Below are 24,746 nucleotides of genomic sequence, written 5' to 3'. Positions count from 1 at the left end.
AAAAAAAAAGAAAGAAAGAAAAGACTAGCAGCTTCTACTTCCTCTTTCTTGGAATGATCACTTGGAGAGAAGCCAGCTGCCATGAAGGAAATCCAACCACCCTGGGACTGCCATGCTGTGGGGAAGTCTAGCTAGCTATGGAGCGGTGTCCTCTAGGATGAGACACCATAAAAGGGAGACAGAGACAGAGATAGAGAGAGAAAGAACAAGTCCATCAAGGCGGCAGACATGAGTGAAGAAGCCAGCCATCTTGGAAGGGAATCTCCAACCCCCGCTGTCTCAGCGGATCCCACACAGTTCAGAGAAGAGTGGCCCGGCCCAGCCCTTCCTGAATTCCTGACCCACAAAATCAAGAATAAAACAAAGTGTTGTGTTTAGCTTCTAAATTGAGGGTAATTGATGGTAGTGCAAAAGATAACCGGAATACATATACCTTATCACCCACCAATCGTATGCCCTGAGTCTTTGTCCAGATGAGAGCCTCATGCCATCCCAGACAAGGACACACGAGTGTGGTGACAGTGTGGTGGCAGAGACTTAGAGACCAACCAGGGTCCCATTCCTGGAGTAGTAGAGAGGAAAACATGTGGCTGCAAACCAAAGAGTCCTAGTCATCATCTAGAAGCCACAAGTCAAGCCGCAACCCAGACCGATGTTGGACAAGGAATGAACGCTAGAGCAAAAATAAATTAAAATGCATATCCAGGGGTGCCTGGGTGGCTCAGTTGGTTGGGCGTCTGCCTTCGGCTCAGGTCATGATCCCAGGACCAGTCCTGGGATCGAGCCCCGCATCGGGCTGCCTGCTTCTCCCTCTCCCTCTGTCTGCTGCTCCCCCTGCTTGTGCTTTCTCTCTCGCTCTGTTAAATAAATAAATAAAACCTTTAAAAATAAAATAAAATAAAATGCATATCCAGAAAGCAACAATACCTACACAAGCATCCCGTGTTCTTCAAGAAGACTGACACACCAAGGAACACATGGGACCCATCAGAACGGGTCTATGGTGGGGCAGAAAATAAGAAGGGGAAAGAGGACAAAAGAGAATAGAGAGAGAAAAATAGACCAAAGGAGGGGCATGCAGGGGGTCAACGATGATAATCTGTCGTGAACTGAGGACCATTTATTCTTTTACTTTTTATTTTTAGAGAGACACAGTGAGAGATGGAACACAAGCAGGGGGAGTGGGAAAGGGAGAAGCAGGCTTCCCACCGAGCAGGGAGCCCGATGTGGGGCTCGATCCCAGGACCCTGGGATCAGGACCTGAGCCAAAGGCAGACGCTTAATGACTGAGCCACCCAGGCGCCCCCCATCTTTTTTTAAAACTCAACCCTGTACATTTGAAGCTTAAGTGATAGATAACAGGTAAACAAAATGAATGTCCATAAATAAGAGGGTTGTTGAGTAAATTACATCACATCCACATGCTGGTGTACTGATTAAGCCATGAAAACAAATATCAAAGTTTCCTATGTAGGAATATGTAAGAATCTGCAAAGCGTATTTGCATGATCTATAATAGACTTCCATTTGGGGGGAATAAAACTGTATGTATTTGCATATATGCTTGTTTTGTATTTTTTAAAGATTTATTTATTTATTTGAGAGAGAGAGAGAGTGTGAGAGCAGGGGGAGGGGCAGAGGGAAAGGGAGAGAATCTCAAGGAGACTCCCTGCTGAGTGTGGAGCCCGATGCAGGGCTCGATCTCATGATCCTGAGATCATGACCCAAGCCAAAACCAAGAGTCAGCTCAACCAACTGAGCCACCCAGGCGTCCCTGCATATGCATTTATAAACAAGTGGTATCTCTGTGGAAGAATATCCCAGAAACGAATCCAAGTGGATTGTTCTGGGGAAAAGAGCCAGGTGTTAGGGGACAGGAATGGTTGGGAGAACTTCAAAGGGGCAGGCATCCAGTCTGTCAGTGCTCTCTTTTGGAATCCAGTCACCATGATGTGATGGAATCCAGCCCCATGGAAAGGCCCATGTGGAAAGGAACTGAGTCCCCCTCCTCTGTCCTGCCTGCCCTCTGCCCCTAGCCAACCACCAGCACCAACTTGTCAGCCACGCACATGAGCTCCTTGGGCAGCAGATTCTCCAGCCCCAGTCAGACCTTCATATGAGTGCAGCCCCAGCTGACATCTGAAGGCAACCTCCTGAGGACCAGAACTGCCCAGCTAAACCACTCCCAAATTCCTGACTCTCAGACACTATGAGATACAATAAATGTCGCTGTTTTAAAGCATCGTGCTGCGGTGTTGTTACATGGGATAGACAGCTAATACAGAAGGGCCCCTGCAGCTCTTCCCAATAAGAGTCCCCCTCCCCACCCCAAAGAAACCACTATCCTGATTATTTATTATTCCCATGAATGTTCTAACTTTACTACATACATAGAAATCCTTACACAATATATAAGACTGTGTTTCATTCTGAGAAGTATAGAATGCCCATGATATAATATATACATTTGTCTTTATAATATGTATCCTATCTTCCTTGTTGTTTCCTTCCACAATATGCTTTGAAGATCCATCTGTGTTGAGGCAGGCAGCTGCAGTTCTTTTTCACTAATATAATATTCCATTATATTAATAGACAATACTACCATTTAGTAGGCAGATGTGGTGTGCAAGGGCTTGGCACACGGGGTGAATTTCATCCTCACATTTATGATAGTACCTGGACATCATGTATATCTACTACATGTTATTTATGCCATGACCTCCATCTATACTTGGACTTTTTATTTTGAAACAATTTCAGACTTACAGAAAGGTTGCAAACATAGTACAAAGAATTCCTGCATACCTTCACCTGGATTCCGCAAATGTTCACATTTTACTACCCTTGCTTTATCATTCTATCTCTGCTTACATTTCTAAGAGTAAATTGAAGACAGGATGCCTCTTTATCTCTAAATTATTCCATGTATAGTTTCTAAACACAAGAACGTTCTATAATAAAACCACAGTACAGTGACAAAAAATCAGGACATTAACATTGTTGAAATACTATTGTCTACGTTATAGACTTAGTCAAACGTTGCCTAATATCCTTCATAGCAAACAAACAAAAAACATTTTTTTCTGATCCAGTATCCAATCCAGGATACACGTTGCATTTAGTTTTCATGTCTCTTTAGTTTCCTTTTATCTGGAATAGTTCCTCAGTTGTTTGTTTGTTTGTTTGTTTTGTGTGTGTGTGTGTTTGTTTACTTTTATGAACTTGACATTTTTTCATGTGCATAGAACGGTTGTTCTGTAATCGGTCCCCCTAGTCGGATTTTTCTGTTATTTCCTTATGACTAGATTCAGATCAGGCACTTTGGGCTACAACACCACCGCAGGGACGCTGTGTACTTTGCAGTGTGTCCGATCAGGAGACACATGATGTCGATTTGCCCCCTTGCTAGAGATGTTTGCTCTGATCACTTGGTTAAGGTGCTGTCTGCCAGTTTTCTCCACTATAGAGGCACTATTTTTCTCTTTGTAGTTAATAAATATCTGTGGGGGAGATACAATGAGACTATGCAAATATTCTGCTTCTCTTCATACTTCCTACTCACATACTTCCTAGCAGGATGATATATTTTGCATTAAATGTAATCATTATTTGACCAAGAATACATGAGTATGGACCAATAGTTCAACAATATAAAAAAATGTAAGGCAAGTCTCCCTCCTACTCTCTCCCTAGCCACTCAGGTCCTTTCCCTGTGCTGTCCCTATTCTTGCTGTTTCCTGTGTCCTTCCAGATTGTTCCATGCACAGGCAGGCTGATACACACGTGTATCCTGTATCCTCTTTTAGAGGTATATGCACACGGAAGGTAAGTGAATGTACACATTGCTCTGCATCTTGCTTTATTTCACTTCACATTTTGGAGGCCATTTTCTTTTGCTCATAAAGAGAGATCTCTTGCTGATTTTAGAACCTTATGCCCACCTGAGATGTGATCCCTTCATGTTCACAAATAAGGAAACTGAGGCCCAGAGTGAGGAAGGGCCAGGTCCCCAAAGTTAGAAGGCAAAACAGACTTGGAAGCCAGTCCAGGACCCCTGGATAAGGGAGTTGACAGGTCTCACCACTGGGGAACCAGGACTTCCAGGGGCTTGCCCCAACAAGATGCCAGGCCCAAATTCATGTCACTGTTCCCGGCCTGGCTTCTCCCCACTGCCTCCCCAACCCCCGGGGTCCCCTTCTTAGCTCTTGTTAGGGACTTCCCTCCAGCTCCCTGCTGGGCCAGGCCTTGGGAGCCCCATTGATCCTCTGACAGCCCAAGACAGATCGTTGGGGAGTGTGTATTCAGGTGCAGGCCGAGCACATGGAGGCCAGATGAGAACAGGGTTGGGGGGGGGGTCAGGGGCCCACTTGGGTGGGGGATAGAGGCCTGAGGAAGGGGAAGATAGAGGATCCCACAGACACCTGCCTCCTCTTCCCCTCCCCCACCATTCCCGCCCTCCTTGGAACTTCGCCTCTCCCCGCCTCATGTGGGGTGGGGCTCACCCATGTCCTCGCCTTTCCCTTGGCCCGGGAGGCCTAGGGTGTAGCAGAGAGAAGTTAAGATATGGAATGCACCCTGCTTGGTTTGATGGCAGCCCAGGCCCTCTTGTGAGAGTCAGGCAGATGGTATCTCTTCTTGAGCCTCAGTTTCCTTGGAGTGATGAGGAGGAAACAGGCTTCACATGGGTCTAGCAGGCAGGGGGCAAGGCCAGTCTCCATGGCCCTCCACTGGCCTCTTAACACTCCTATTGCCCGGTCCCTCTCTGGTTATGGAAGCCCCTACCCGTCTTCCCTGACTCTCCGCATCCCAGAAGGAACATGGCACTTGGGGTCAGGCTTGTTGACCCAATGGGGCTTCTAGAAGGAGATGCCTGGAGCTGTGGCATCCTGCATTGCAAGAGCCCTGTCACGGCCATGGGCTGGTCTCTGCCCCCTGTCCCTCCGATGATGATGGGTGTTCACTCCCTAGCGAGGTGGCCCCAGAGATCTGCCTGTTCCTTCTCCTTTCTCTTTTGCAGAAATCTGCCCCCCTGTGGCTTCTTCAGGGCAGTGTGGTCCCCAGAATGGGGAGTCGGCCTAGATGCCCTGTGACCCCCGAACAGCTTTTAGATGGCATGTGCATCTCAAGTGGGGGGTTCCCAAGCATTGTGTGGTGTGCAAGGGGGTGGGGGGCTATGGGCACATGGGGGCTTGGAGAGAGGGGAGGGAGGGTAGAGGTGTAGGGCCCAGTGAGGGAAGAGGACCTTCAGAGGAGATGTGACAGTGAGAGGAACAAGGTTCAGGGAAATAGACAGGGACTTGGTGAGGGTGACAGTGTCTCAGAGGGAGGCTGGGGGCACAGAGAGGGAGTTGGCCAAGCAGAGGGAGGGCGGGGCTCAGATGGAGGGCTGCAGATTCAGCGAGGGAATGGGACTGGGTGGGGGTGATAAAGGCTCAGATAGCAGAAGGGGGCACAGAGAGAGGGATGAAAGCACACAGTCCCCGGTAGCTCAGGGAGGAGGAGGAGGAGGCTGTTTTCGTGCAGGGTCATCCAGAACAGAGCTCTGGGGAGCAGCCCCGGCAGCAGCTCCTTCCCAGCAGGCAGACCCTGAGCTGATGGTCCCTAAGGAGCTGCTGGGTGCAGTTTCCTGGAACTCGCAGCCACGGCCAGCGTGTCAGCACCCTGCGGTGCACTAACCTCCCAGAGGGTGCCATTCGGGGAGCCGAGGTAGATGGCTGCCCTGGCCTCATGCTGGGCTAGGGAAGGTGTCGGTTTGCCTTCCCTGCAAATGAGGAGATTGTTGGAGGGCAACATGGACTGGAGGCAGGGGGCTGGCATCAATTATCCCAACACCAGGGGTGCAGGTTCTGGGGAGGGGACATGGTCTGTAGCCCTCACATATCCTGGGACATGGCAGTGGAGCTCCTTAGAGGGAATGGCTAGCTGCCCGTTGCAGAGACAAGGGAATAGGCCAGAGGGATAGTTTGTTACTCAAGGTCACACAATACAACACAGACTCTTGTTGCGTATGTCTCTGCCAGACCGGGTCCATAGCACGTTACGGAATCCTCATTACTGACCCCACATGACTACTCTTATTAACCCCATTTTACAGATGAGGAGATGGAAGCACAGAGCACTGATACAACTAGGAAGCCCTGCTAGCTGGGATTTGAACCCGGTCATCCTGGCTGATCCTAGTAGGGGCAGTAGGGCTGGGAAGCTCTCAGACCTGGGCTTCCCCAGGCCATGGGGGCTGACAGTGCCTTTCTCCCCCTCATTCCCCTCTCTGCAGGGATGCCGGGTATGTTTGGAGCCCCCGGCAGGGTTGGGAGGTGAGACTTAAGTATAAATAAATAAACAGGGAGCAGATGGTGGTGGTGGGGGGGGTACAGAGAGGGGCAGGGCCAGGGCCTCCCACTTCTCCCTGGGAAAACATTAGTGGGCTGGAGCAAATGGATTCCAGACCCTTCCCCAGGCCTGCTGTCCTGTCTGTTGGTCTGGGACCTGGCACAGCACTTGGAGGAAATGGTAGGCTGGGGTCCTGAGTCCTAGATTCTGTCCATCTATCATTTCCCCCCTCTCTTTTCCTGTGTGGCCTTGAGCAAGTCATTTTACCCCTGTGTCCCCATTTCTGCACCTGTCAAATGAGTGGAAGGAGAATGAGTGGGAGGAGGTGGTCAAATGTGGGGTCAAAGGCCACCTCCCCAAGGAAGTCCTCCTTGATTGCTCCATGCAGATTTTGTTAGAGCAACAGCCTAGAGTATCAGAAAGAATATGGGTATTTGTGTCTTTCATCTCACAGCAACCCATTCAACAGATCTGCTCAGCATCTACTATGTGCTAGGCACCATACCACCTTCAAGGCTGACATGGTGGCCAGAACATAGCTTTTCTCTGTAGCTACAGCAGCTGGCCCACAGTAGCTACTCAGCATTTGTTAGATGAATACATGAATGAGTGGGTGGATGAAAGAGGAGACGAGGAGTTGCCGTGTGTCCCAAATGTGGAGGCTGCATCACTGTGGTGAGGGTGGGGGTGGACAGAAGATGATATGGGTGAACCGCAGCAGGGTCTTAAGTAACAGATCTGTGGTGAGAAAGTCATTCTTTCTTCAGCATCTGCCAGGCCTTCCCAGAGGCCAGGGAGCATCTCCAAGGATGCCAAGAACCTCTTTCTAGGGTGCCTGGGTGGCTCAGATGATTAAGTGTCTGCCTTCAGCTCAGGTCATGGTCCCGGGGTCCTGGGATCGAGTCCCACATCGGGCTCCCTGCTAGGTGGGGAGCCTGCTTCTCTCTCTGCCTCTGCCTCTCTCTCTCTCTCTCTCTCTCTCTCTGACTCTCATGAATAAATAAAACATTAAAAAAAAAGAACCTCTTTCTAACACCCATGGGTCTCTCTGTCTTGCTGTCTCCTTCTTTCTGTAATCTGGAGAAAGCTAGTCTGGGGTCAAGAACTTCTGCAGGTAATGGTACGAGCTAGAATTTGAGAATATTGTTTCGTTTCCATTTTATTCATTTTGGTCAGTTACTTTTTTTTGGTGGGAAGGGATTCTGATTTTTCATTTTTGTTTGGATGTTGCTGGGAGTGGGTGGTGCTTAACGGGTCCTGGAGAAATTCTGAAGTGTTGGACACTTTCTGATAAAGCGATGGTCTGGGGCCAGGGTTGCCATGGGGGCCTGATGGCAAGGGGGCACAAGGGAACTCATAGTGGTGGTGGAAATGTTCTGTGACTGTTTTGAGGTGGTGGCTACATGGGTGTGTGTATGTTTGTCAAGATGCACTGCACTGCATGCTTTAAATGAATGCATTTTGTTGTATGTACATTATACCTCAATAAAGTTAATTTAAGAACACATATGACCTCCCAAGGCTGACTGGAGATATTATGTACAGAAGATATATGTACTTAAGATACTAAGTGCAGATGCTCTGTGGGTGTGGCCAAAGTCATGAAGATTGTTCAACACACAGTAAAGCTGGGGAAACATGGAGTCAATGAATAAATGGATAGATAGGAGACAGAATGAATGAATGAATGAATGAATGAATGAGTAAATGAGCAAGTGAATGATTATCTATCCCATGTTTGGTAATGAGTCCATTCTACACAGTCCCCATATATCAGGCAGTCATGATCAGGGGTTGTCCTATCTCAACCTGCATAGCTCATGTGATGGGACATTCACTACCTTATGACATTGTCGTTTCTATTGCCTGAACACTAGGACTGTGAGAAAGACCTTTTCTCATATTAAGTTCATTTTCCTGGTGGTCCCCTGCCCTTTGCACTCCACAGACACATCTACTCCCATATCTGGGGACGGGCCAATGCCGCCAGTCTGCCCTACTCTGAGTTCTTTGTCTCAGATGCTGAGCTACTGTGCCCACTAGATTCTGCTTGCACAGGGCTTACATCATAGTAGGGCAGCAGGAAAAAGAACAGGTACACAGGCAAATAAACAAAATAATTACAAGCTGCAAAGGAAAAAACAGGGTGAGAATATTGGGGAGAGTGTGGGAGGAAGAGGAAACAGGGAAAGCCTCTCTAAGGAGTTGACATTTGAGCTGAGTCCTGAAGGATGTGAAGGAGCCAGAAGAACCAGAGGAAAGGCATTCCAAGAAGAACCAGAGGAAAGGCATTCCAGGCTGCAGCAAGAGCATTTGCAAAGGCCCTGAGGTCAGAAAGCCATCGGGAACAAAGGCAGTCATCCTAGCTGGAGTGGCATGATCTGAGCATGGGCAGGTCATTCAGGACATTGATGGTGAGGAGTCTGGAATTGTTTTTGTTTATTTATTTATTTATTTATTTATTTATTTATTTATTTTTTTAAGATTTTATTTATTTGACAGAGAGAGACACAGCGAGAGAGGGAACATAAGCAGGGGGAGTGGGAGAGGGAGAAGCAGGCTTCCCGCCGAGCAGGGAGCCTGACACCGGGCTCGATCCCAGGACCCTGGGATCATGACCTGAGCTGAAGGCAGACGTTTAATGACTGAGCCACCCAGGCAGCCCTGGAATTGTTTTTAAATTCAATCCTGAAACATTTTTAAGCAAGAGGTGGTGCGATATACTTACATTTTAGTAGACACTTTCACAGAATTAAAATTAATTGAGAGCTTTTCTAGTTCCAGTAGTTCGGTGCTTCCTAAGTGATAATGAAATGCCTTCAAGAGACAGACCGTGTGGTGGTCAAATGAATGGCTTCCACAGTGGGAGGCGGGTTTGGATCTTGGCTCTGCCTCATCTGTGCTGTGTGACTTAGGCAAGGGATCTCATCTCTCTGAGCCTCAGTTTCTTTATTTGCAAAGTGGGGTAATAAATGTACCTGCATCACAGCGTTGCTGTTGAGTGTTAATTGGCTTCATAGTTGGGAAGCATTTAAATAATATCATAAGTGCTTTCTGCTTGTTAAATGGAATGAAAAAAAGGGGAGGATGCAGAAAGCAAGACGATGAATGCTTTCTCCTTCTCTTCCACTTCCGACTCCTGCAAGAAGAGAGCCCTGGGTCGGTGGGGATGGGTCTTTCAGACTCTTGCTACAAAGCGAGAGCAGCCTCAGCTAGATCTGGAGAAGTCGGTAATGGTGCTGTGTTTACCTTGTTTATACTGACAGCCACATTTCTTTATGTCACGTGCTACTGATTTCCATTTAGTCTGGCTGTCTCAAGTTTCCTTAAAAAAATTTTTTTTTAAGTAGAATAAAAGCAAATAGATTTAATAATTCAAAAACGGTGGTCCCTGAAGGTGGGATGAAGCCCGCCTCTCCCAAGTGGCCCATATTGTGAAGGAGGCTCTTGATGGGTTTTGACAGATGTTTTTCTAGCCTCACCTCCTCACCTCCTCACCTCCTCACTGTGCTCTTGGGGAACCAGAGCACCTACTGTGTGTTCTGTGCTTGGCCAAGTCCACCGGGGCACCAGCAGAAGAGTGGGATTCACCTGGGGACTCTGGCCACATTCTGGTCTGCAGTGAAGGTTCTGGAAACGGCTGGTGGACCCCCAAATTTGGGGGTTACTGAAGTCCTTCTCTCATCCCTCAGATCCAGTTCCATCCACTGGAAAATTCTGGGACTCCATCTTCCTATTACATCTGGATCCTGACCCCTTCTCTGCACCCTGGTCCAGTCCACCAACCAACACCTGGGCCCTGGTGACAGCAGCAGACTCCCCCTCCAGCCCCTTCTCATCTCTGCTTGGCTCAGCTGCCAGAGCCAGCCCAGGTCTCCCCTCTGCTCAAAGCCTCACATGGCTCCCAGATCACTTGGAGGGAAAAACCGAAGCCTTAACCACCTATGACACCCTTCCCAAGCCGATGGTGCCCATCTCTCCTACCTCCTCACCTGTTCCAGCCAGGTCTCCCCCACCACAGTGACCTTGCTCTGTCTTGGACACTCCAAGCAGGTTCCTACCTCAGGGCCTCTGCATGTGCTGTTCCTTCTGCTTGGAACCTGCTTCCCTTTGACGTCTGCGGGGCTTCTTTCCTCTCTATTCAGGTCAATGCCCCCACCTCAGAGAGGCCAGCCACCTTAACAGAGTCAATATTTTCCATCTCATTCTTTCTCCTTCCTCTGCTCTTCTCTCATAGCATGTATCACTACTAGCTACTGCGTTTTACACTTTATACATGTCTCGTGTGTGTTTCTTGCCCATTTCCCTTGAATGGACCTCAAGAGGACAGGGATTTTTATCTGTTTTGTTCTCTGATGACCCCAGTGACTGGAACAGTGGCTGGTGCATGTGTCCAACACTAATTTGAGGGTGCAAGTTCACGGCGTTGTGTGAAGGGGGTTGGGGGGCAGTGAGCCCCAGCCCTGCCTAGCTCTCTCTGTGGCCCCTTGGTCCCCTCTCCGGGCATGGTTTCTTTCTCTTTCTGCCATCACCCCCTAACCCCTCAAGGGCAGGACAGGACAGTGAAACTTGCCTCTTGGGAAAGGTTTCCGGCTGTAGGCAGACCCTCCTCCTACTGCTCCCTCTCCTACAAGCCTGTGGGCAGATGTACCTCCCATGGAAAATCCTCAAACGACAGAGGGTCTTAGGGGCAGAACATGCTGGATGTCCCCGGTCACCCTGCTCCCAGCCCCTGTGTCCTCATCTGGAAGGAGGTAAGTGATGAGAATAGATGGCCCTTGAGGGTCTATTGTACAGACAAGAAGACTGAGGCTCAGGGCAGTGAGTCTGTCTTCAGGGGCCACGGCTCCCTCCTCTGTAAAAGGAGGATAATACCTCCTCCCTCCTAAGGTCCTTGGAGGATTAAATGAATTAAATAAAGCCTTTAAGCACTTAGTGGTGTCTGGCACACAGTAGGTGCTCAAGAAATGCTTGCCGCTACTGCTGTTGTCCTGAGAGGTGAACATATCCACAGCCAGTAGGTGGCAAAGTCAAGGTTCAAACGCAGGTCTGTGAGAATCAAAGCGACTCCCTGTCACGGCCGCGAAACAATGACAATAATCGTAATTGCAGCAAGGACACCACCACCATTAAGAGCCTTTTCCACCCCATACGGTCGCTCCAGGGGTTAGAGCAGAAGGCTATCAGGTGGTGGCACCTGCCCTGCAGCCAGGGCCACGGGCGGCGAGTCCTCCTGCCCCCCGGCTCCCTCCGCAAGGACAGGTTGGCGGCCAGCACGACCTCCCCCTGGGGGCGCCCTCCAATCCCGCCGCCGTGGCGGGGGCGGCAAGCGGGGCCCCTGGGCGGCCCCGGGGAGCCCCCGGGGCGGGGGGGGGGGAAGCGAGCGCGGCCCTCGGGCTCTGGAAGGAGCCGCGCGGCCTGGAAGACATTACACGGCTGTCGGCCGGGGGGCGTCGCTCGGAGTTCCGGAGGGGGTCCCGGCGGCGGACGCGCCGGGCGAGGGGACGGCCCCGCCACAAAGCGCGCTTTGTTCTGCGCGCACCCCCCCGGGAGCTGGAACCAATGGATTGGCGGCAGCTGAGGTCATCCGTCAGGCAGCGCCGGGGGTCAGGCCCGGGGAAGGGGCGGCGAGGGAGGGCCGGGCGGATGGCCGGCGGGGGTCCGTGTGTGCGGGCGGGCGGTTAACGGCTCTGGGGGCGGCCTCGGCCTCAGTTTACCCATCTGTCCCACAGGGAAGATAATGTCTGCCCAGCCCACCTGTCGGGACTAGCGTGTCAAGTGTGGAAACCATGATTCTGATGATGGTCTTTCTGTGATGAGCTCTCCCTACCTTCCCGCTCCGTGGGAATGCCCAAGTCAGGATCGGACCGCTCGGGCAGAGCCGGCAGGGAAGCAAATGTGGCTGTCAACACGCACGTGTACCGGAGGCAGGGATGAAGGCCTTGCAGCCTCTGCCTGCTTCCCCACTTTGACCCTGGATGCCAGACTGAGCCTGCCTTTGGCCGGAGCTGACAGGTGGAGCTGCCTAGACCCTTAGAGTCCATCCCCCCTTTCCCCCAGGAAGTGTTTTTCTGACTGGAGGCAGATCAGGCCTGAACACTTTTCTTGAACCCCACAAAACTACATCCCATTTATTCATTCATTCACACCCCCATCTGTGTGTGCCTCAGTGTTCCCATCCATACAATCAGATAATTAGGCTTCTAAACATTCGATACAGGGTCCCCTGGGGGATGAGGCCATCAAGTCCAAGGAGCCCCAGAAATGGCCCAACATATTTGTGTGTGTGTGTGTGTGTGTGTGTGTGTGTGTGTGTGTGTTCTGGAGAAAGGGCTTGTGGCTTTCTTTGGATTCTCAACTATGTTCATGACCCAAAAAAAGGTTAAGAAGCGCTGGCTGGAGTGCAGGGAAGGAAAGCGGCCCCTCCAAACTCTGCTGGAGGAAAAGGCACTTGGAACAGCCACCCCGCAGAGCAATCTGCTCGTACCTTAGAAGTCAGAAACTGAGCTATGGATCAGCGAGGCAGTCCCTCTCCCAGGGATACAGTGGAGAGAGGAGGGAGAGTGCCATCAAAGTTGTTCAGAACAGCAAAACGGGAAAGCTCAACTGTCCATTAACAGGAGAATGACTAGGAAATGGTGGTATTCAGACCTTGGAATGCCACATAGTAATTAAAAGAATGAGCTAGACCTCCATGGCACTTATGCATCCAACAAATACTTATTGAACACTTACTATGTTTTGAGCAGTGGGCCTACAGTGATAAGATAGATCAAGTCTTGCCTGGACAATGTTTTCTAGCCAGTGAGACAGAAACAGACACAGAAGATAACTTCAGAGAGTGTGATAAATGCCACAAAGAAAATAAAGCCGAGTAAGGTGACAGAATCTAGGGGAGGGAGACCATTTTAGACAGAATGGTCAGGGGAGGCCCCTTTGAGGAAGTGACCAGAATGAGGGAGACTCTGGGAGAAGAGCAAAGACAATTAATGGGGTGAATGGCAAATAATGGCTAATAATGGGGGGAATGGCACAGTGCTGGGGTGAGGAATGCAATCTGCAAAATAGTGTAAAAAAGAAAAGCATGCTTTACTTATACCTTACACACTACATTACTACAAAGTTAGAACAAGGTCTGGAAGGGTATATGCCAAAGTCATGAAGGTAACTGTCCCAAAAGTGGGGAGGGCACAGGGGCCACCAGGAACTAGGACTTTCAGCGGGTCTCAGCTTGCCTCTCTTACTGGAATTTTTAATTATTTAGCATTTTAATATCTTTATGTTTAAAAGGTGAATTATGCACATCTAACTTGTGAAATTAAAAACCATTTTAAATCTTCCGTGGTGACTGGGGGTGGGTTCCAGGGCAGCGAGGGGCCTAAGGGGTCCCTACACACTTTCACTGGACCCAAGTTCCTGGGGGGCAGTGGTTTGTCTGGGGAGGGGACACACAGACTGGGGAGCCCAGAAGAGGCATGTGGCTCAGCCTGAAGTATCGGGAAACTTCTTGCAGGAGGTACCACCTTTGCTGAGCTTGAGACCATCTGGCTCAGTACCCCCCAGTGTAGACCAGAGAGGCCATGATGTGTGTATGACCACAGAGCAGGAGTGGACAGGGTAAAGAGAACCTGAAACTCCCAGCCGGGTCTCCGCGACCCTGAAGCCCCGGGCTTCTCTGGGCACCTGATTCATCTCCCTTGCAGTCAAGCCCCTCCCTCCACCACACTCTTCCCACAGAACTTGCTCTGCAGGCTAGAGGCCCCGCCCTGCTGTGGCAGGCCAGGAAGCAGCGCCACCTGCTGGCGCAAAGAGAAAAATGCAGCTCTCAGCTTCCACTGAGAGCAACCAGCCAATTTCAAAACCCTGCTCATCTTCTGTGGCAAGAAATCAAAGAGGGAGTCAAACCACGAGAGACTCTGAACTCTAGAAAACAAACGGGGTTGCTAGAGGGGCGGTGGGTGGGAGGATGGGGTAACTGGGTGATGGGCATTAACGAGGGCACTTTTTGTGATGAGCACTGGGTGTTGTGTGCAACTGATGAATCACTGAACTCTGCATCTGAAACTAACTAACGATGTACTCTATAAATTGAATTTAAATTAAAAAATAATAATAATAAAAGAATGACCAATACCTCCTACTTCAAATCTATTCCACACCGCCCTCCCAGTGTCTAGACACAGGGCCCCTAGTGCTGTCTGCTTGGGTCTTACCTGCAAGAAGGAAAAGCTTTCTCAGGAAGGGGCAACTGTTCTGGTATCCTCGACCAGTGGGTCAGGAGGAGGTGATTACTCACATGAACCAGTGGCACCTCATGACAGCAGTTTACAAAACCTGCCCTCAGCTTCCTGACCCTTGGTACAAATCTCAGGGGTAGAGAGTCCATTTGACAGCTTAGAAAAAACCTCCAGGGAGGGGCTCATCCAATGCCCTACGATGAATGGGTGGGTGCACAAGCTAATCCCATAACATGGGCTCCTGGGACTCAGCCCAATGTGGGTGGAGGGGGTGTCACCATATTTGAAAATCATTGCCTAAGTCTGGATCAGTGGTCTCAGCTTGTGGTCCCTGGACAGCAGCAGCAGCAGCAGCACCGGGAACTCGCTAGAAAAGCAAATCTGCAGGCCCCACTCCAGACCTGCTAAGTCAGAGACTCTGGGGCTGGGGCCCAGCAATCCGTGTTGTAGCAAACCTGTTGAGAACCTAAACTGGCAGTCCAAAGCAAGTACACCCTCTCATTTTTATTAAATGAACTTTTATTTGGGAATGATTTTTGACTTACAAGCTGCAAAGAGAGTAAAGAGTTCCCCCAAATTCTGCACCCAGCCTACCCCACCATCACCTTACGTTTTACATGTACATTTGTCAAAACTAAGAGACTGAGACTGGTATATTATTAAAATCCACACCTTATTCAGATCTCCAGTTTTTCCACCAATGTCCTTTTTTTGGTTCTAGGATATTACACTGCATTTAGGATTATATTCATTTTACATTTAAATTGGTCACCTCAGTCATCTTTCCCTGGGACAGAGAATGGGTGGGAAAGCTGTTGTCTTGGTTACTGAGCTGGGAAAACTGAGGCTTGAAAACATCCAGGGACCGAGATCCCTTAGCAGAACAGTGAGAGCAAAACCTGCTTCACTTTGCACCCTTCCTGTCCTTCTCTCCTTCACCCAGGACTCTTGTTTTCAGAAGCCCCTTTGGAATGTCCCATCTGGCCTACCCCCACCCCACCAGTACAGACCATGACAGATGCCCCTAGTAGAGCAGGCCCAGCCCTGGGAGAGATCCATCTGCCTTGCAGCTTCTACTTTCACTCTCATGATACTCTGAAGCCATGTCAGTAAGCCTGAGCGAAACTGCTGGCGAGACTGCAGCATGAACGAGGACAAAGTCACCCAGCCTCCAGCCTGCCAAATGCCAGACAAGTGAGTAGGGCCATCTTAGACCATCCAGCCCTATTCGAGGTAATAGCTGACTGCATGCAGCCTTGGGAGTGATGCTGGGCTAGCCCAGCAGAACTATACCCATGTGTCCAGCCCAAATTGCAAACCTGCAGAACTGTAGGCAAATGAATGACGTGCATTCAGCTGTCAAGTTTGGAGATGGTCTGTTACACGGCAAAGACTAACTGATACACAATTCCTTATTTCTCTCTTGATAATGGGATTTTATTTCAGGAAGCGGTGTGCCGGTTCCACAAGATGGAATATGAAGGGTCTACTGGTTATGACAATTCTGTTCCCTGCCATCTTAGCTTTCTTTGCAGCCAGGGGTGGCAACTGTAGCTGGTTTGGGCCAAGGAGACCTAAGTAGAAATATGCAGGGGGTAGAACAGGAAACAGGCCTCTGAAAAAGGTCTGACTTCATGATAGAAGTCGACAGCTGGCTTGGCCCTTCTTCCTCCCCCACACCTTTCTTCCTTGAACACAGCCACAATTTCTGGAGGTCCAGCAGCTATCTTTGACCATGAAGTAACAAGGCCAAATGGAATCAGAGATGTGAGTCCTATCTTCACTGGGGTGCTGAAGCAATACCACCTCTCTCCAGAATTCACGCTGTGTGGACAGACTTCTCTTTGTTTAAGCCACTGTAACCTAGGCTTTCCTTTACTTGCAGCTGAACGTATTCCACATAATGGGAGATACACAGACAAAAATGTAGGACCTTGTGCTTGGGGATCTGGAGCCAGGAACAGGTCGCTCTCCCAACCCATCTCCTTTTCCATTTCATTCTCTCAAGAATACCTCGAGAGCAAAGACACGTCCCCGTTTCTGCAGCAGTGGGATCTGGGGCTCCCACATTGTTCAGTAATGAGTCCACGGTCTTGCAGCTAGTGGAACAGGTGCTCAGAGTCAGACCGCCCCCTAGGCACAGAGAATGTGCCCCTGAGCCCGATCGCTTCCTGCATGGCCTGGTGCCCTAGAGGCCAGGTTGTGTCTTCCGGGCTCTTGGGAGTGTTGGGAGGCACCAAGGAGGCTGCTATTGTAAGTCTGGTGTTGAAGCACCCAGGTACACCCTGAGGTCTGAGAGGGTGGACCGGACAAGCTTGGCAGGGATGGTCTCTCGCTGCAGCTGCTGGTAGGCCGCATAGCGGTGGCAGCCCCCAAAGGAGTAGAAGTAGTCACCACCCTGGGCCCCTTTGATCCAGAGGACATCAATAGGGGGGACGCTGTCTGGATCCTCCTAGAGAAGAGGACAGTGTCAGTGAGCACGGCGCAAGGCGTGGTGGTTTGCGGTGTGGACTCTGTTAACCGGCGCTGAGCTCCAACAGGGTACTCACTGGCTCATGCTGGCTTATGGGAGACAACTGTTAAATATTCAGAAATTTTGTGAGCTGGTTGTCATCAACTCAGTAGCTTGAAAATCAGCCACACTGATTTACATCAGGGAAACGAGCAGATGCTACAAATCAGGGCTCTTCCCCCCTAGAGACCAGGTTGTTAAACATTTATCAGTTTATTATTATACCGCATACACACTCTCTGTTTGGCCCTGTTCTAGACTCCGGGAATAAAGTACAGCCAGAATGGGCCAGGCATAGCCCCTGCCTTCACGGGACTCCAGTCTGGTGGGGCAGATGGAACGAAAGAGTGAGAGCTGGAATGACCTATGCTGTGAGGACAATAACACAGGCTGACAGGCCCGGGATGGGCATCCGCGCGGGCTCTCTGAGGTCACAAGGGAGCAGAGACGGAACGCAGAGGAGTTGGCTTGGGAAGAGAGACAGGTGGAACAGTTTATAGAGTCAGAGCCTGACTGCCTAGGTTCAAATCTCAGCTCTGCTACGTAACTGCTACGTCATCTTGGACAATTAATCTCTGCGCCTCACCTGCCCCGTCTATCAAATAGGGATGAAGATAAGAGACCCACCTCATAGAGCTGTTGAGTTAAGTGAGTAAGTGTATGTAAAGCACTCCGAACAATGCTTGGCACATGGAAAGTGCTCAGTAATGTATGCTCTGTATTACTGGAGGGAACAGCAAATGCAAAAGACCTGAGGCCAGAACAAGGTCACCATGCTGGAGGCATGGCAAGGAGGCCAGTGTAAACAGAATGGGCTGGAGGTGGAGGAGTATAAGAGGTCAGAAAGGTCAGTAGGAGCCAGACTGTGCAGGTTGGTTTCTAACAGTGGCGGGTGACATGATTGGATGACCCTTCTAGAAAGCTGTCATGAGAGAGCAGGTTTCACCAAAACAAAGGGGTGGACAAAGGGGAAACCAAGGTGAGGCCTTAGCAGGTATCCAGCAGAAGACCCTGGTCTGGATGAAGACGTGGATGGGTCAGGGAGAGGCAGACAGGTTCAGGACATGGGGGCAGCTCGGAGGAGACTGGCAGAAGGGCTGAATGTAAGGAGAAGAGGAAGAAGAGAATCCAGGTTGACTTTCTGTTAGGGGCCTGAGCAGCGAGGTGCAGAGTGGGTAAAGCCCGAGGTGGCGGGAGGGGGTGTGGGGGGGTGGGGGTGGGGGATGGAGCACAGTGGGGAGACCACATTAGGCGTGAGCTGCCTAGGAGGCCTCCTGCCAACTGGCCCATGGGTTCTCTTTTATTATGCTTATTTGATGGGTTCATTTATCCATTTATTCCAGAAATGACTAGTAAGCAGTAAGGCCCAGCAGTGACAGGCGGGGGTTCTGGAACCCAAAAAATCCTGCATCTGAATTTCAGCTCCTCCACGGAGCTGCTGGGGGACCCAGGGCAAACGGCCTCAGCTCTCTGAGAGCCGTTCCTCATCTGTAAAATGGGTGTGGATGCTCTCTGGGGCTGCAGGTGAAGAGTCACAGAGCTGACGCCTGGGAGGTGTGGAGCACAGCCCATCCGGCAGAGGGGCATGAACGAGGAGCCGGTGCCGGACGGGCCTTGTGCTGGGCGCCGGGGGGCACGATGGTGAGTGGGCGGGGTCATGGCCCCCCAAAACGTCCCCGTTCTAATCCCTGAAGCCTGGGTAGGCCAAGGGGACTTTGCAGATGGAATGAAGTTAAGGATCCTGAGATGGAGAGATTATTCTGGGTTATCCAGATGGGTTGCATGTAATCACTGGCGTCCTTGAAAGTGGAAAAGGCAAAAGAGGAGGTCTGATGTTGCTGGCTTTGGAGATGCGGGGAAAGAAGCCATGAGCCAAAGATTGTGGGTGGTCTCTAGAAGCTGGGAAAGGCAAGGAAAAGGATTCTCCCCAAGAGCCTCCAGAAGGAATGCAGCCCTGCTGACACCTTGATTGTAGCCCGCGGAGACCCATTTTGGACTTCTGAACTACAGAACTAGGAAATAACACATTTGTATTGTTTTAAGCCACTAACTCCTGGCAATTTGTTACAGTTGCCATAGAAAATGAATACATATGGTAAGTAAAGACAGGCTTGGTTCTTGCCCTCCACGAGCATATGGTTCTAGCATGGAAGACAGGTGTCTAAACAGGCCATTAACACCCAGGGGGATCGGAGCTCTGCTGCTGAGCATGCAGGTGTCTGGGGGCCCACAAGAGGCCACTAACCGAGTAGGGGGGCATCAGGGAAGACACGGACACTGGGAGAGTAAGACCAAGAAGGAGTTAGAAACAGTAAGGAAGAGATGGAAGAGTTCCTGGCAGGGGTAAAAGAGCCTGTGCAAAGGCCTGGGGGTGGGAGAGCACATACATGGCTAGATCCTCCACAAACAGCTGGGCACCATGCTAGTTAGTGTTGAGGAAACTGCCAGGATATGACCAAAGTCCCCGCTTTTGTGCAGTTGACCTGAGAAGACAGACAATAGAACGCAAACAAATATATAAGCCTGAGGGACAGAAGTGCTTTATGGGAAAATACCTCGGGTTAAGGGGGGTAATCTTGAGAGGCCAGGGCAGTGTTAGCAAGGGCAGAGAGGGGGCAGAGGCCTGAGCCAAGAGAGGGAGCAGGCCCTGTGGCAATCTGGGGAGCTGTAGAGGGGTCTGGTGGGGCCTTGGAGTCTGCCAGGACCACCTTCCAAGGGTCTGATGGGGAAAGGTGACACGATGCTACGCAGGCCCAACCTGACACACATGTTCCTTTCCTCCCATAAAGTTCCTGCCAGGATCACTTCCCCATTCTTCAACACCCTCTCTCAGTGATGGGGCTGATCCCTGTCCTCTCCCAGATCCAGTTCCAGCAAGGGCCTCCCAGCAGACATGACATGTCCAGTCCCACAGCCACTGACTGTAACAGCCAGCAATGACAGCATGGCTTAACTCCAGAGTGTGGTGGCCAAGCTGCTGGGCACTGGAGCCAGTCTGTGCCACTTTCAAAGTGCCTGACCTTGGTCAAGTTACCTTAAAAAAAAAAAAATCCTCCGTGCCTCAGTTTCCCCGTCTGTAAAAGAAGGACAGTAGTAGCATCTACCTCACAGGGTTGGCATGAAGCTCAGGCACTTGAAACAGCTCCTGGGCACTGCAAGTGCTAGCTTTATAAACAGAGTTCGCGATCGTTTTTTTTAAATTATCTCCTCCAATCTCCTGCTTGCTCAAGCGAGGAAACAGAGGCCCAGAGAGGCCCAGCCCCTTGCTCAAGGTCACACAGCAAATGCTGGGCCCCGGCGGAGCGCCTGGAACCAGTCCCGTCTCGAGTCCAGTGTGACCTCCCTCCTGCGGAGCCCTCCCTCCGGCCCGCCTCCCCGGGCCTCACCCGGATCGTGTCCACGAGGCTCTGCACCTTGGCCGGGTCCAGCACGGACGGCAGTGGCCGGATGAGCACGCTCAGCGGCACGTTGTGCACCGCGGCGATGCAGCCCGAGTGGATGCTGCCGCCCTGCGCGCCGCTGCTCGGCCCGGGTCCCCCAGGCGCCCCCCGGCCGACCCCGGCCCCGGCCCTGCCCAGCCCTCCTCCCGCGCGCAGCCCCATCGCTCCGCCGCCGCCGCAGCCGCGCCGCCCGCGAGCTTTAACCCCGGTCGGGCCGTACCACTCTGCGCAGGCGGCGGGGGCGGCCGCCGGGGCGAGCGCGTGTCCCCCCCGCCCGGAAGTGGTCCGGCCCCGCGCTCCCCGCCGGCTGCAAGCAGCGGCCCGCGCGGGACTTGGCCTGTCCGCCGGGGGGCGCCCCGCAGCCTCCCCTCTGCCTCGCCGCGTCCCGGAGTGGAAGCGCCCGGGCAGGCTGACTCAGGGTGAGTCTGCAGGTCGCGGGGCGGCAGGGGCGCGGCTGACGCGGAGGCCCGGGTGACTCAGGCCCGCGGCGGGGGCGGGGGCGGGGGCGGGGGCGGGGACGAGGGGGGCGGCCGGACCTGCCCGGCGAGGATGAGTCGGCAAAACCCGCGGTGCTCGGCGGCCCCGGCCGTCGGAGCAGTAGCGGGAATGGCCAAGGAGGCGATACCAATACCGACAAGAGTAAAACTGCGAATCTGGTGCTGTCAGGCGCTGTTGGGAACACTTTGCGTAGGTATTAACTTATTTCAGTCTCCAAACAACCCCGCAAGATAGGTGTGATTATTATTCCCTTTTTACAGATGAGAAGACTGAGGCACAGCGAGCTGTAAGTGATTCGCCCAAGGTCACGGAGCTAGTAAGTGGCTGAGCCAGGCAGGGTTCAAATCCAGGCTGTCTCACTCCAGAGTACATTCTGTACCTCACTGCTGGCTGCCTCTGTTCAGCCAAAGTAACTGTCACAAGGAGCCTTCTGGAATGCTGCTGACAATGTGTGGGCACTGCCCTAAGCATGCGCACTAACTCTCTCATCGCATCCTCACAGCACCACTAAGATGTAGAATTATTGAACTGCTTGTCCAAGGTAGGGCAGCTGAAAATGAAAGTCATCTGAGCCTTATAGCCCAGGACCACTTAGCCACCAACACCTGCTTACAGATGTGGACACTGAGGCTGAGGAGGGGGTGGGGTGGGGTGGGTGGTGGTGGTGGTGATGACTTGGGTCCAGACATGCTGAGTGCCAGCCCCACTCTCTCCCATTCAAAGTCCTCTTTCCTCTGATGCCCAGGTTCAGCACCCAGCATCCTCTGGGGCCAGGGGGAGGTAGGCAGAGGCTCCTGGTTTATTTATTTATTTTTTAAAGATTTTATTTATTTGACAGAGAGAGAGATAGCAAGAGCAGGGACACAAGCAAGGGGAGTGGGAGAGGGAGAAGCAGACTTCTTGCGGAGCAGGGAGCCCCATGTGGGGCTTGATCCCAGGACGCTGGGATCATGACCTGAGCCGAAGGCAGACGCTTAACGACTAAGCCACCCAGGCGCCCCAGAGGCTCCTGGTTTAAATTCCAGGTGTGTATCAGCATCCATGGCAACATTAGGACTTTGGCACAGATTTGCCTGGGTTTGGATACCATTGGGCCACTGCCTAGTTGTGTGTTTTCAGGCAAGTTGCTTAACCTCTCTGAGCCTCATCGTTCTCTTCTGTTAAAATGGTTGTGGGGAGATTTGGGGAACATTTGGGGATAATGGCTGATGGAGGGTAAAGTGGGGGGTCAATCAGTGCTTCCACGGCAGTAACCAAGGAACGTGACTGGTTTTATGATGAACATCCAGAGGGCTGAAGGAGAGGCCCTATTTGACTGAGCGCATCAGGAAAGGCTCTTGGGGGGAGAGGCATTCAGACTGGAACTTGCGGCTTGGTCCTGGGGAGGGAGAGGGAAGAAGCAGGTGTAGGCTTTGGAGTCACTTGAATGGCGTGGATTTGAATCCTGACTCCATCACGTACTAAATTGTGTGACTTGAGGGTGTGTGTGTGTATTTTGGGGGGGGGGCTAACTCACCTTCTCTTGCCTCAGTTTCTTCTCTGGATTGCCAGGGAGAGTGAGAGTAACGCATGAAGTGTTTAGAAAGGTACGTGGCACATGCGTGGTGTTGAATGGAAGGTAGACATGAAGGACATTCCAGCCAAAAACACAGCTCTAGCAAAAGCGGGGAGGTTGGACAGTCTCAGACCTGGCTGAAAACAGGCATATCTGGTAAATACAGGCTGATCTGGTTTGGTTGTCCTCCTCTTCACCCTGGTTGGCATCTGCATGGGGAATGCATATCACCGTCTTAACTGGAGAAAACCAGAGATGGTACCCACCGTGGGGAGGGGAGCCCGCTGCATGGACTAGTTACTGACACTTTCTGTACCTGAACTCGTTACCTTTCTGATGAACAATACTGTGCGTCACTCAAAGTTGTTATGGGTGTGATTTGTGAGGGTTCGCTTAAGGGCTCCATGCTTTGTGTAATGCCCCATTTTGCCATTGTAGGCAGTAGGTTCTTAGTTTTTCATCCTCTGTGTTCTGGTTTTTAATCCTCGAGCTTGCCCCCTTGCAGTCCCAGGATGGCTGCTGTAGCTCCAAGCATCACATCACTATACAACAACTTTCAAAGGCAGAACTTAGGACATCCCTTTGTGCTTCTTTTTAAGAGTGAAGAAAGCTTTACTCACCGTTCCTTACTCCTCCACTCCCTGCCCACGAGCCTTTTCCTCTTATCTCGTTGGCAAGAATTATATCGCATGTCCATGCCCAAACCAATCCTTGGCAAGGGGAGTGGAATTACCATGATTGGCTTAGCTTAATTGGCACTAACCTCTGGGTTCAGGAGGGTCCACTGTCCCCTGAAGTTCATGGCCCCTGGCTGCTGAACAGAATTAGCAAGGTCTGGGGGCGCCTGGTGGCTCAGTGAGTTAAGCGTCTGACTCTTGATTTCGGCTCAGGTCATGATCTCAGGATCATGAGATCCAGCCCCTCATCAGGCTCCGTGCTTAGCGGGGAGTCTGCTTGGGATTCTCTCTCTCTCCTTCTGCCCCTTCCCCCTGTGCACATTCGTGCTCTTTCTCAAATAAATAAATAAATCTTAAAAAAAAAAGAGAGAGAACTAGCAAAGCCTGTTAGCTGTAACCCAGTTTTCCTATGGGGAACCTTCTTTCCCCACTATCAGAACTGTGTTGGGGGACAGATGCCATGGTGGGGTAGATGGACCCCACCTGGATGGACCCTGACCAGACCTGCCCAGTCAGCAATTCCATTATATTGGAATAGATGCTGAGACAGGGACTGTGTGCAGGTAGTTTATTTGGGAAATATTCTAGTTATTAGCGCTGCAAAACAAACCACTCCAAAACGTAGTGGCATAAAATAATCACTTTACTATCCTCATAGAGTCTGTGGGTCAAGAATTCAGACAGGGCACAGCGGGGACTGCTTGTCTCTTCTCCACAATGTCTGGGCCATCATCCAGGTGACTCAATAGTGGGGAGTGACTTGATGGCCGGGGCTGGAATCATCTGGAGGTGACTTCCATTATGCATCTGTTGGATGGTACTGCCTGTCAGCCAGGACACCTACATGTGGCCTCTCCATGTGGCCTGGGCTTCCCGATGGCATGGCGGCTGGCTTCTAAGAGTGAGTGTCCTAAGAGAACCTGGCAGAAACTTCGTGGCCTTTTCCAATCTAGTCTTGGAAGTCATATAGCATCATTTCTGCAGTGTTCTATTTGCAGGAGCTGTCACAAGAATTTTCCTCCCCCCCCCCCCCCCCCCGCCGGCTCAAGGGAAGGGGACAGAGACTCTATCTCTTGATGGAAGGAATAGCAAAGTTCTAAAAGAGCTTGTGGGTGGAGGTGTTGTGGCCATCTTTGGAACACACATCTACTGTAGGAGGCGATGCCAGGAAGTACTGGGGAAGGAAGAAATGCCAATAAAGGGTACGCTGATGAGCAGGTTAACTTGGTGGGCAAGTGGGGCTCACTTCTGCTAGGGACTCTCTGAAGAAGCATTATGCATCAGAATTGTCCCCCTGAGGGACAGGGGGCTGGGTATTTATTCACTGACTCCTGCCCCTCACTGGTTGAGGGTGGCCTGAGGATGTTTCATTTCTGCCATTGTTGACTGCTCTGTACTCAAACTAAGCAAGCGTCTGAGGACCCAGAGGATGAAGCTGCCTGCTTAGAGTATGACCTCAGAGGTGGTCCAAGGGATGATGTCCTTAGGGGCAGG

At 51.3% G+C, this 24,746-nt stretch overlaps 1 protein-coding gene across 1 annotated transcript; it reads right to left on the bottom strand.

Annotated features, from left to right (window-relative positions):
* Positions 1 to 15,068: 15,068 nt before the first annotated feature.
* SRXN1 (sulfiredoxin 1) lies at positions 15,069 to 20,684 on the bottom strand. The gene is made up of 2 exons (XM_028118752.2): positions 20,469 to 20,684; positions 15,069 to 17,022 (listed from the first exon to the last, which is right to left on the bottom strand). Exons 1-2 carry the CDS (start codon positions 20,682 to 20,684, stop codon positions 16,819 to 16,821), a joined length of 420 nt encoding a protein of 139 aa, XP_027974553.1. The 3' UTR covers positions 15,069 to 16,818.
* Between the last annotated feature and the right edge of the window lie 4,062 nt (positions 20,685 to 24,746).

The sequence above is a fragment of the Eumetopias jubatus genome, unplaced genomic scaffold (assembly GCF_037043125.1).
Source record: "Eumetopias jubatus isolate StellerSeaLion01/CBP00866 unplaced genomic scaffold, mEumJub1_p1.0 scaffold_9, whole genome shotgun sequence".
Taxonomy (NCBI): Eukaryota; Metazoa; Chordata; class Mammalia; order Carnivora; family Otariidae; genus Eumetopias; species Eumetopias jubatus.
Note: the sequence above shows the minus strand (reverse complement) of the source record. Positions and strands in the feature narration are given on the sequence as shown.

What these genes read in the sequence shown, in the direction of transcription:
- SRXN1 (XM_028118752.2), bottom strand. Translation starts at nt 20,684, where the DNA reads ATGGGGCTGCGCGCGGGAGGAGGGCTGGGCAGGGCCGGGGCCGGGGTC. An exon ending in GCCTCGTGGACACGATCCGG is followed by an intron (nt 17,023 to 20,468) that starts GTGAGGCCCGGG and finishes CCTCTTCTCTAG; the next exon opens with GAGGATCCAGACAGCGTCCC.